The sequence below is a fragment of the Eptesicus fuscus genome, chromosome 1 (assembly GCF_027574615.1).
Source record: "Eptesicus fuscus isolate TK198812 chromosome 1, DD_ASM_mEF_20220401, whole genome shotgun sequence".
NCBI classification, from domain to species: Eukaryota; Metazoa; Chordata; class Mammalia; order Chiroptera; family Vespertilionidae; genus Eptesicus; species Eptesicus fuscus.
Window position 1 is genome coordinate 48,078,273 of NC_072473.1, and position 13,265 is coordinate 48,091,537.

Consider the following 13,265-nt stretch of genomic DNA (forward strand, 5'->3'; position numbering starts at 1 on the left):
TGCCCTTCCCTGCAGGCCTGGTCGCCCCCAACTTCCCTCCTCTGCTGGCCTGGTCACCCATAACTGCCTTCCCCTGCAGGCTTGATTGCCCCCAACTGCCCTCCTTTGCAGGCCTGGTCCCTCCCAACTGCCCTCCCCTGCTGGCCATCTTGTGGCAGCCATCTTGTGTCCACATGTGGGCAGGATCTTTGACAACATAGGGGCAGCCATCTTGTGTGTTGGAGTGATGGTCAATTTGCATATTACTCTTTTATTAGATAGGAAGGATAGAGGCCTGGTGCATGGGTGGGGGCCAGCTGGTTTGCCCTGAATGGTGTCCCCGATCAGGGTGCGGGTTCTCTTGGGGCATGGGGCGGCCTGGGCTAGGGTCCTGTGGTGGTTTGCAGGCTGGCCACGCCCCCTGGCGACTCAAGAGGAGGCTTTGTTTCTTGGTGAGCCTGGCTTGAGGTTCATCAATTTTGTTTACCCTTTCAAAGAACAATTTTATTGATCTTTTTGTGTGTGTTTTTTTGTCTCTATGTCATTTATATCTGCTCTGATCTTTATTATTTCCTTATTTCCTTATTCTGCTTACTATGAGCTTTTCTTGTTGCTCTCTTTCTAATTCTTTAAGTTGTCAGGTTAGATAATTTATTACCATTTTTTTCTTATTTTCTGAGGTAGGCCTGTAGAGCTATGAACTTCCCTCTCAGGACTGCTTTCACTATGTCCTATAGATTTTGGATTCTTTTGTTTTCATTGTCATTTGTTTCCAGGTTGCTTTTTATTTCTTCTTTGTTCTCTTTGGTAACCCAATCATAGTATAATAGCATTGGATTTAGCTTCCAAGTGTTTGATTGTTTTTCACTGTTTTTATTTCAGTTTATTTCTAATATTATGCCATTGCGATATGAGGAGATGTTTGGTATGATTTCTATCTTCTAGAGTTTGAAGAGACTTTGCCTGTGTCCTAATATGTGGTCTATCTTTGAAAATGTTCTATGCGGACTTGAGAAGAATGCATATTCTGTAGCAATGGGGTGAAATGTTCTGAAGATGTCAATTAGTTCTATCTGATCTAGTGACTTATTAAGGATTGATGTTTCTTTGCCAATTTTCTTTAAAGGATTTATCCAGTGATATCTATGTTGTGTTAAAGTCCCCTACTGTGATTGTATTGCTGTCAATCTTTCCCTTGATATCTTCCAGAAGTTTTGTGTTTTTTTTTTTTTTTTTAATGTATTTGGGTGCTCCTGTATTGGATCCACATATTTCTACCATAGTTATATCTTCTTGTTGAATTGCTCCTTTTAGTATTATAAAGTGGCACTCCTTATCTCTTATTATGACCTTCACTTTGAGGTCTATTTTGTCAGATATAAGTATTGCTACCACAGCTTTTTTTCTCATTTCCATTTCCCTGAAAATATTTTTCCATCCCTTCACTATCAGTCTGTGTGAGTCCTTTGTTTTGAGGTAGTTTTCTTGTAGACAGCAAGTATATGGTTCCTGTTTTCTTATCCATTCTGCTACCTTATGTCTTTTGATTGGAGCATTTATTCCTTTTATATATAAGGTTATTATTGATATGTACTTGTTTGTCACCATTTTTATTCTTTATGCCTGTGTTCCTTCTTCCCTTTCTATTTCTTCTTTTTACAGCAGACCCTTTAGCATTTCTTGCATTGCTGGCTTGGTGGTAATACACTCCCTAAGCCCTTCTTTGTTTGTGAAGCTCCCGATTTCACCTTCAATTTTGAATGATAGCCTTGCTGGGTATATGATTCTTGGATTTAGTCCCTTGCTTTGAACCATTTTGTATATTTCATTCTACTCTCTTCTGGCCTGATGTGTTTCTGTTGAGAAATCAGTTGGTGTTTTAATGGGTGATCCTTTGTAGGTAACTTTCTGTCTCTCACTGGCAGCCTTTAAGGTTCTTACTTTGTCATTGCTGTTTGCCAATTTAATTATGATGTGTCTTGGTGTCAGTTGTTTGGGATTCTGTGAACTTCTTGGACTTGTGTGGCTTTTTTCTTGCCAATATAAGGGAAGTTTCTGTCATTATTTCTTCAAACTTGTTTTCTATTCCTTGCTCCACTTCCTCTCCTTCTGGCACCCCTATTATGCAGATGTTGTTCTGTTTCATGTTGTCCCAATTCTCCCTTAGGCTCTCCTATTTTTTTCATTTAGTTTCCAGTTGCTGCTGTGCTTAGGTGTTTTTTCTACCTTGTCTTCTAACTCGCTGATGCTGTCCTCAGCTTTTTCTAGTCTATTGTTGAAACTTTCCTTTGTGTTTTTTATTGAAGCTATGTTGTCCTTTGTTTCCTCGTGATTCTTCTTCATTTCCTCTTGATTCTTACACATGTTTTTGACTTTGTCTTCCACCTTCTTCAACATCCTTTTAACTATTCCTCTAAATTCTTTCTCTGACAAATTACTTGCCTCCATTTCATTTATTTCCTTTTTTGGTGATTCCTCCTTTTCTTTGAATGCATGTTGTTTCTTTGTCTCCCTATTTGCTGTTTCTTTGTGATTATTTCTATGTATTAGATCAAACTGCTATGCCACCCAGATTTTTTTAGTTTGTCTTATATAGTAGATTATTGAATTATCTTCATCACACTCTCCCATCATTTTAGATATGAGGGAATTGAGGCTCAAAGGAAACCAATGACTTGTCCAAAGCCTTATGGTGAGCCATTGGAGTCAAGCCATGACCTACACCTCCTTGCCACATTCCAGAACTCTCCTTCACTTTTTCGTGTTATTGATGCTTCATGTGTATTTATATCCCACTAGATTGAAAGCTCCTAAAAGGCAAGAGCTATGATTATCTTTCTCCTCTGCAGACTTCAACACAGGCTGGACTGCTGGGTTTTCAGTAGGCATTTGTTTTGTTAACAATAGAGACACTCTCTCTTACCCTATTACAAGAGCAGATTCCCAAATTACACCATATGGTGAATAGGCAACCACTTGCTGTGAATGCTGACTCTAAATTTGGAACTAGGATGTGCTAGGAATAGCTCTTTTGGTTTCTTCTCTGAAATAGTATGGAGTCTAACCCCATTCTTGTGTAGATGGGGATACTGAATCTCAGAGAGAGAAAAAGATTTGTCTCAAGGTCACAGTGACATTTATAACAGACCTTTAATGTAATGTATACATTAGAGTAAGCAGTACATGCACATGGTACAAAATTTTAAAATCACAGAAGGTTAAAAAGTAAAAAATAATTCCACCCTTCCATCCCGTGGACATGCAGTTTTGTTTCTCTGGGGCAACCACTGATATTTTTTTGTGTGTGTACCCTTGTAGACATAGTATATTCATTTATAAACATATACAGAAAATATATCAATTTTATTCACAGAACTAGTGTGCTGTATTGTTTTACATCTTGTTTCCCCCACACACACACTTTACAATGTATTATGGAGATTGTTTCATTTCAGTATATCTAGAACTGGTTAATTTTTTAATGGATGCATTGTATGACTGTATCTATTAATGAACATTTATGTTGCAGTCTTCTGCTACTATAAACAATGTTGCATTGAATTTTCTTGTATAGATCTCATGTCACACATATGAAAATATGTGCTGGGTCAAAGCTATGCAAATTTTAATTTTGCAACTTTTGCCAAATTGCCCTCCACAAAGGTTATAAAATGATTATTATGCAAATTTGGATTTGATAATATTTATAAAAGAAATAGTTAATGTTCATTTTACAAAGGATTATTGTCTTTATCTTACAGAAGTGCTCAACACAATTTCTTTAAATGGTCAATTCCCACTTTACATATAAATGATAATTTATTTTAAAGAAATGTGATTTATACACTACTGTTCAGGAACGCATCTACCGAATAAAGCATGAGAAGATGGTAATATGTTTCTAAAATACAATTGAGTCTATACAAGCTGTTATTTCAGTCATATTACCAAAGCCTATAAGTATACTCAGATGAAAGTTCAAGGAAAGAAGAACAAGAGGATCAGACCCAGCTAGAAGGAAGTAAAGCAGAAGCAGTGCTGTGTTAGTAAACTGTATTTCTGTCTTCCAGGAGCACAGAGCAGTGGGGAGCCCTGATATCTGTAGCATTTGCTGTTTTCCATGATGTAGATATTCTGATTTCAAGTTACTAATATGCTAGCACTGATTGTGAAATTCGGAAGATATACTAAAAATCAGATTTTACAAGTTAATGCAAGCCAAATCCAGAGCAACACTGGACAGAACCTAAAGGAAGACAGCTTGAGAACATAAAATGTGGGTGTGACCATATGTCAAATAACCTTATCAGAAGAGAGCTGGTTATTCCTGATAGAGTTTTACTTGATAAGATTGGAGCCTGTAGTTTTCCTTGAAGGTCTTTCCAGATCCCATGAAAAGAATATTATCTGGTGCTTCCCACACTACTCATTTGAATGGCTTCAACCTCACTCGTCTCCAAAGGAAGGGAAAAAAAAAAAGTAAGGGGCATTGTGGACTGTCAAATGCTTTGCAAAGTCAAATGCTTTTGCAATGTCAAACATTCATCCTGTTAATCTGGTGTCAGCTAAAAAACTCCATAAGCAGTCAACTCAACTGCAAAATCCAGCATCAGCAGCTCTCACATCAGAAGCAATAGGGGAATGTTAAAAACATCACAGAGCCTACCCTTTACCCCAATAAATTGAATCAGAATTACTAAAAGTGACACCAAGCATCAGTACTTTGTAACAGATACCCAGATGTTTCTACCTTGCAGCCAATATGGAGAATGACTGCCTGGCACAACCTGGTTCTGCAATCCAGTCAAATTTTCTTATCCCCTCCCCTTCCTTGTCTTCTGCCAGCCACACTGGCCACCTTGCTATTCCAAGAACACACCAAATTCATTCATGACTTTAAGCCTTTCATTTGCTGTTCCTTCTTTGAGAATGTTCCTCTACTGGCTCTTTAAATCTCTGGTTCATATTATTCAGGTCTCAGCTCAAATACCACCACATTAGAGAATATTTCCTTAATTGTATGTACCACCATCTGAAAATATCAAATTTATTTTTATAACTTATTTATTACTTGTATATTTGCACCAAAAGATCACCCACTTGAATGCAAAGCCTTTGACTGCATTATCCACTGTTGTTTTCCTGGTTTCCTAGAATACTGCCTGAAACATAGAAGATGTGCACTCAAAGACTATTCTTTAACTATCAGAAGATAATTATTAAACATCTGCTATGGCTGCACTCAATGACAGATTCAAATACTACTAGAACTAATAAGTGAATTTAGTAATATAACAGGGTACAAAATACATATTCAGAAATGGGTTTCATTTTTATACACTAATAATGAACCATGAGAAAGGGAAATGAAAAGACAATTCCACTTACAGTTGCATCAAAAGAAGTAAAATATCTAGGAATAAATTTAATCTAGGAGGTAAAAGACCTGTACTCAGAAAATTGAAATATACAGAAGAAAAATTTGAATATTTAAATAAATGGGAGCATATACTGTATTTACAGATAGGGTAAATTAACATATTTTAAATGGCCATATTACTCTAAGTCAGTGGTTCTCAACCTTTCTAATGCCGCGACCCTTTTAATACAGTTCCTCATGTGGTGGTGACCCTCAACCATAAAATTATTTTTGTTGCTACTTCATAACTGTAAGTTTGCTACTGTTATGAATCGTAATGTAAATATCTGTGTTTTCCGATGGTCTTAGGCGACCCTGCTAGCAGTTCTCAACCTGTGGGTCATGACCCACAGGTTGAGAACCACTACTGTAGAGCCTAAGACCATCGGAAAACACAGATATTTACATTACGATTCATAACAGTAGCAAAATTACAGTTATGAAGTAGCAACAAAAATAATTTTATGGTTGGGGGTCACCACCACATGAGGAACTGTATTAAAAGGTCGCGGCATTAGAAAGGTTGAGAACCATTGCCCTAAGTAGTCTTTAGATTCAGTGTAACTCGTATCAAAATATCAGAGGGAAGGTAGGGGAGGGTGGGAGTAAGGGGGAAAGATCAACCAAGGGACATGTATGTATGCATATAAGCCTAACCAATGGACACAGACAACAGGGGGGTGAGGGCATGAGTGGGGGGATGGAGGGGTAATGGGGGGATAAGGACACATATGTAATACCTTAATCAATAAAGAAATTAAAAATAAATAAATAAAAAGCATTGATACATACATACACAATGGGATATTACTTGGCCATAGAAAAGAAAGATATCATTTGGAACTGCATGGGTGGACCTTGAAATATTATGCAAGTGAAATAAGTCAGAGAAAGACAAATACCTTATATTTTAATTATATGTAGAATCTAAACAAAATAAATGAAGAAACAAAATAGAAACACACAATACAATATACAGATAATGTATCATAGAACTGTATACCTGAAACCTATACAATTTTATTAACCAATGTAACTCCAATAAATTCAATAAAAATAAATAAACAAATGAAAACAGACTCATAGATATAGAGAACTGACTGATGGTTGCCAAAGGAGGGAGGTTTGGGGATTGGGTGAAAAAGGTGAAGGGATTGAGAAGTGCAGATTGGTAATTACAGAATAGTCAAGGAGATGTACGGTAAAGTACAGCACAGAGAATATAGTCAATAATATTGTAATAATGATGTATGGTGCCATGTGGGTACTAAAAACATTAGGGGGAACGCTTTGTAAAGTATACTATTGTCTAAGCAAGATGCTGTACACCTGAAAAGAATACAAATTAATACTGAATATAAACTGTAATTGAAAAGTATAATTAAAAAAAAACACCAGTACAATGCCTGGCCGATAATAGAGGCCAAGTAAATTAATATGCAATGCCATTAGTTATACTGAGGTTTGCACTTCTTTCTGGATAAATTATAAAGGATATTTGTGTTTTTAGGTCACCTTATTTTAGGCTAAGAAGTGCTCTGGGACAAGGTAAGAACTATACCTAAGGAAACTATCTGAGCTCCAAATTGAAAAAAAAAAGCAATTTTATTCTTTCCCACTGTATTCTCTCTCATTAACATGATGATTAGCTCTCAGGAGTGGAATTTAAAACTCCTTTTGGAGCCCTATTGCATTGGCTATGCAACCATTCCTTGGCAAAATGTGGTCTAGTAGCTAATATTTTCCTTGGAAGCAGAGATTCCTCAAAGTAGTCGAGTACTCCTGACTTGACCTTATTTCAGTAATCAATGTAACGGACTAGTCTTGAGGTTTGCAGCAGCACTATTACTGTAAAGAAACCCCAGTTCTAGAACACCCATGGCACTGGAAATGAACTCACTGGATACAGAGCCTGAACTCTTGGAACTAACACCCATTAATACACTGAATGACACTTGTAGCACCATCCTTTCTGTGTACACATTACAATCCTCAGTTTGCAGCAAAATAAAAAAGCTGTTACCAAAGTATGTTCTATTTATACGCATAAAATTCTGTTTATAAAAGAGTACTGGCTTAGAAGACTTAGATTTTCCCATCTGTTAAATGAAAGTCATGATAGTACCTACCACAAAGAATTACTGAGGTGCTTCATTTACTAGTAAATAATATATTTAAACACCCTAATACAAGCCTTATTCCTAATAGATAGGTTTACTTATCCTTTTGGGGGCCCCCAATTCAGTATTCTAGTGTTCTTCAGGCAAGTCACGACCTCTCCAGAACTCATCCTTGTAATGCAAGGGTTGTACTGAGGCGATGTTTTTAACCTCAAAATTTTGGATTCCTTTGACAAAGGCAATGAAAGGAGGGAAGGGAAGGGATGAGAAGGGGGGGTGAGGGGAGGAATAGAAAAGGAAATTTTTTGTTGACCTGGTTATTATTGACTCTCCTATATGAAATAACATATTATAATATGTTATTATTTTTTATAGCCACATAGTATTCCATTGTATAAATGTACCACAGCTTTTTTATCCACTCATCTATTGATGGGCACTTGAGCTATTTCCAGATCTTGACTATTATAAATAACACTGCAATTAATATAAGGATGAATATATTCTTTTGGAATTAGTGTTTTGGGATTATTAGGATATATTTCCAGAAATCTGATAGCTGGGTCCAAAGGCAGTTCCATTTTTAATTTTTTGAGGAAACTCCATACTGCTTTCCACAGTGGCTGCACCAGTCTGTATTCCCACCAACAGTGCACAAGGGTTCCCTTTAACAGATGGCTTAATAGACATATGAAAAATGCTCATCGTCACTAATCATCAGAGAGATGCAAATTAAAATCACAATGAGATATCACCTCACACCTGCCAGAATGGTTACCATCAGTAAACCAACAAACAACAAGTGCTGGTGAAGATATGAAGAATAAAATATGTTTTTGAGTGAACCTCCATGTCTTTCTTTGAACAGCAGTGATTCTGAGGATCTCTGTGTTTGTGTATGTATGTTTCTTTGTATCTATGACAACTCAAGGTGTGCATGACAGTGATCATTTCTCTTGTTTTGGCTTCAGAGGACTTCCTTTCACTTGCTGTGATTCACTTCACAAAGAATGAACCTTTCTGTTTGATTTTTATAACCTACAGAACTGGGGGTATGATCACTAGCACCTTAAAAACAAATAAAAATCCTATATAAATGCTCTTTTGTAAAAGTTTTACCTGTATTTTTATTGTAAAAACTAACATGTTGCCAGCCAGTGTGGCTCAGTGGTTGAGCATCAACCTATGAACCAGGAGGTCACAGTTCGATTCCTGGTCAGGGCACATGCCTGGGTTGCAAGCTCAATCCTGAGTGTTGGGTGTGCAAGAGGCAGATGATCAATGATTCTCTCTCACCATTGTTGTTTCTATCTCTCTTTCCCTTTCCCTTCCTCTCTGAAATCAATAAAAACATAAACAAAAAGGAAAAAAATAACGTTATTAGTTCAAGTGTGATTACACGAGTCAGGAAGAGGAAAAGTGACAATTTCCACTAATGATCATTTTCTCATGGGCATTATAGGCTTTTAGTAAAGGTACATAGATCATCTTATTGAACATACCAGTCAGTAGTCCTAATATAGCAGATATCATCAGGACCTGAATTGTTCATCCTTATAAAAACAAAACAGAATAGCATTGAATTAAACCAGCCTAGTTTAATAGATTCTGTGTGATCAAATTGTTTAGGGCCATTCTCTGTTCACTTCTCTCATCTGGCAGGATATATCTTTATACCCTTTCGGCCTGGAAATACTTAAGGAGAGAGACTCTGGAAAATCATTAACAGGTCTGTCTACTCTTATATTTATTCTCGCAGGGAAACAGAAGTACCTTTGTGCCAGCAGAAATGATTGCACCATCGATAAATTCCGAAGGAAAAATTGTCCATCTTGTCGCCTCCGGAAATGCTATGAAGCAGGGATGACTCTGGGAGGTATGATACTTTTATTCCTTTTTCTTATCTTCCCTTTCTCTCCCTCATTCTCTGGTTCTCTCTTTAAACCAGATTTTCCTCTTTGCTATACCCCACTCTGGGGCTAAGCATGAGAGCAGGAGGTGTGAAGCAAGAATCAGGCAGGACTCATCAGGGATGAGTATGGACTTTACTAAGAAGGGTTCCCCAGAGGAAATAATGGTACTGGCCTTATGTTGTTAAGTGGTGGCTAGGATGAAAGAACTAAGAAATTCAGAACAATTACAGGTGCAGGATGACCCAGGCACAGGCTGGCCTTGAACACTCAAGAATATCTATCAGTTAACTGCTGCCAATATTGTAGGGCTGGCCACCTGGAAAGAGAAGCTGCTTTTCTTTGGAGCCTATGACTAAGCTGCCAAGCATAGCCAATTCCCTATCCCACACCTCCTAGGAATGAACAGGCCTTTTAATCATTTCCTTTTCCTTGCAAATCTATTGATCATTTCCAAAAGTATTTATTTTGGTAGCACAGTAGCTTGACAGAGGTAAGATATAGCTCTTTCATTGACGACTCCCCATCATAAGGTTCTCTGTTTCCTAGTCTGTGTCTACCATAAGCACTGGCACCATTCCAGAAAGGCTTAGCTGACACTCATACTCCCCACCAATTTCTCATTTCTTCATGTTCACATCTGCTTAATGCCAGAGTCATCTCTGTTGCCTGCCACTTCCAGAAAGATGCACCTTTCATGAGTAAAGCAAGATCATTAGTCTATTTTTATTTCAAAATGGAACTTGAGGAAAGACAAACCTACTTCTGAATGCCTAAAACTGTAGCTTCATACCTGAATAGTCCTTATCAGCCTATCAGATTCTAGGAAAACCTATGCTCCTAGAATCCTGCCCTCTCCCCTCCCCTCTCAAGGCTAATTTGAAGCACTTGTCCATCTTTAGTTTTTTGTGGGTTTTTTTTTATGACATGCTCAATACCTTATCTGCTTATGTGCATATTTATAAAAACCAACTTGTTTTCTAACCATGTGTGGGTCTTCATGTAGATAACTCTATTTCTTCCTTATAGGCCAGTAATAGTCCTTAAACAGACAAAAGTACTACATATAAATTGATCCAGGCTCAATATGAGATGTTTTTAAAAGAAGCCTTTCAAGTAGTGTCTGGTATTCCTAGAAATCATAGGCAGATGCTCCATGAGTGGTTTTCCAGGCAGTCACATCAAATGAAACTCAAATATTTTTAAAAAATCAACCTTGTTCTTGTTTGATTGGTTTCTCCAGATAAACCTCAATTGTAGTGGGGAGGAAGAAATAAGACTGGGATGGGGAAGTGCAGAAGGAAAACAAAAGGGAAGTGTTTTCCATGTGAATTTTATGACCCCGTGTGAGGTTTCTGATACACTGAACTCTCATTTAGCTGTCTGTGAATTGTGTGTAAGAGATGGGGCTTGCAAGTAGAGAACCCCTTAGTTTTCCATCTGTGGATATGCCCACTTTCATGCAGGTAAAGCCTAATGGCAACCAAAGTCCTTGTACATTTGGCTCCTAATCTTAAAATTAGTGTCATGTCTCAGGCAACATCCTCTATTATAAAGCAGTCTATGACATGATTACAGTGAATCCCTTTGAAAAGGAGTTTATGTATAACAGATCATTTTACTACTCCTTATAGAAGATAGCCATAAATCTATAAATTTTTGGTGAGAATGGTATGGTAAATTTATAAATTGACTTTATACAGTTGATCAAGTTAAACTTTGAATGGGCTTGGTCAACACAATGAAAATAAGCTGAAAAGTGCTGTAGTTGACTTTATCTCACTTTCATTTCTGTAATATTTACTGTGTTTCTACTATGTACAAGGGACCATGCTAAGCAATAGAGCTTCAGGCAGGCATATTTCAAGAAATGTCTACAAGATAAAAGGATTTTTATGTCATCTAAATGGTCTTATCTTTGGAATCAGGAAGACCTAAGTTAAAGGCCCAGCTCCATTATTTATTGCGCCCTGTCTATGTCTCAATTTCTTCATCTATAAATATCACTCTCACAGAGCTATAATGGGAATCATATGATATGAAAAATGTGAACATCTTTGGTAAATGACAAAGTGTAAGGGTTTATTATGACAATGAGGTTACTAGTAATTTATCTGGTTAGGATGTTCACAGCACTTCCCAGTTGGCTCTTATTCTGAGTTACTTGGTATGTCCTATGATAGTAACAGCTCCAACAGGCAGAGCATCACCAGAAATCACTCTTGATTACCTCAAACCAAAAATACTGTCAAGATCTTTTTGGAGATGAGTCTAGTAACTAATATAATTACATATTATGTTCAAGTACCATGTCAGTAAGAACCCAAATGATTACCCTCTTAGACATCATTGTTTGAAAAACAAACCTTTCCATTTTGCTAAACTTAAGTCTCCATTTCTTGCTTCCCTGCTGCAAACACATGTTAAGTTTGTTAACTTTCAAATTCAATGTATATCACACCTTTATTCAAAAAATGGAAAAAAAGAAAGAAAACATCAATACAGAGTAACCCTTCTGAATACTTTATCATTAGACTTCCCTTTTCATAAGGTTTGTGTTTAGCATAGACATTTAGATCAACTTGAAGGAGAATTAATATAATTTTGTTTATTCTTCCCATCATTCAGCTCTAAATTGCATAATCCATTCCAAAATGGCAACTAAGAATGTGGCCTTACAAAAGTCTCTTCTCTCCTCTGAGGTTCAGTTTTCCCATCATAAAATTGGCATGGTGAGCTTCACCAAGAACCTGCATGGCACTACCATTTTGTGATTTTATATCTAAAGTCACAGAGAAAGAGTTTTAAGTTTATCAGCTCTTTTTTTGTATTATCTATCTACTCCTTTCTAAAGTATAGATAGTTTAGACTTGAGTGCCTTGACCTGCATAGTAATTTAGCTACCTCATGTTACATCAAAGTAAGATATATTGTGTGTCTAAAAGTAGACTGGATAGATAGATTAGTGAGGGAGTGGAGAATAGAAGGGCTGCATTTGTATCTCAGAGAATCTGGCACTCTGGAGTTGATGACTGCTTGGTCTTCAAACCTTAAGTTCTCTAATCTGTATCTTTTTTTTCTATAGTGTTCCATCTACTATTTGGTATGGGACCTTCTCAATTTAGAGGTACTTAAAACACACAGCCTTTTCCTTCCTGCTTCTAGTCCTATCTATCTATTCATAGCTTTTTTTTTCCCCATAGCAGCTCTTGGTGTTTATGAAAGGATACTGGAGGTGATTGGATTATCAGGGTTGTTTCCTTGAAGACTACCTTCAGGCTTCCAGCTGCCCATCTATGACAAGGATAGGACTTTCTTTGTACATGGTTAATTTCTGGCTGCTTTTGAAAAATCATATATTGCAAACTGCTTCCAAAATCTAACTCCCTTGCCTACCTTTAATTTAAGAAAAATTATAAACATAACTGTCTAGAAAGGGACTTTCTCTCCAGTGAACTAGATATGGTTTTTCACAGCCTATGTTTAGAATAAATATACAGCTACTTCTCACTTTCCTCTGCACTTCTCAAGGATGTGCTCTGAGTTTCCAAGATGGAATAAGAATGAATTGCTCTTATCTGCTCTCTTCTCCCCTGACCCTTCACCCTTTTCACTTTCTCTCCTATTCCTCCCCAGACATTACTTCTTTTTGTGTTTTGCAACACAAAAAGTTCTCAGACTTTACTAAATAGTATTGGTGCCTGTTACTCTCTCCTTTCTTTGACCAAGGAAGATGGTAGACCTTCAAGACTTTCAGGTAGCAGCCAAACCCCAAAAGAGTAGAAGAAACATGGAACTCTAGAACATGTAAGACTCTGAGGTGTGCACCATTTTCTT

At 37.1% G+C, this 13,265-nt stretch overlaps 1 protein-coding gene across 3 annotated transcripts in view; it reads left to right on the top strand.

The window, feature by feature from the left end:
* The window catches only part of AR (androgen receptor), a 317,783-nt gene that overhangs the window by 265,976 nt on the left and 38,542 nt on the right, over positions 1-13,265 (top strand). For 2 of the 3 annotated variants that reach the window (XM_008159771.3, XM_054716086.1), the window contains exon 3: positions 9,278-9,394. In XM_008159771.3, coding sequence (XP_008157993.2) covers positions 9,278-9,394 — 117 coding nt within the window. Of the gene's footprint in view, positions 1-9,277; positions 9,395-12,631; positions 12,722-13,265 lie in introns of those variants that run through there. The other variant, XM_054716053.1, reaches the window with a different exon arrangement.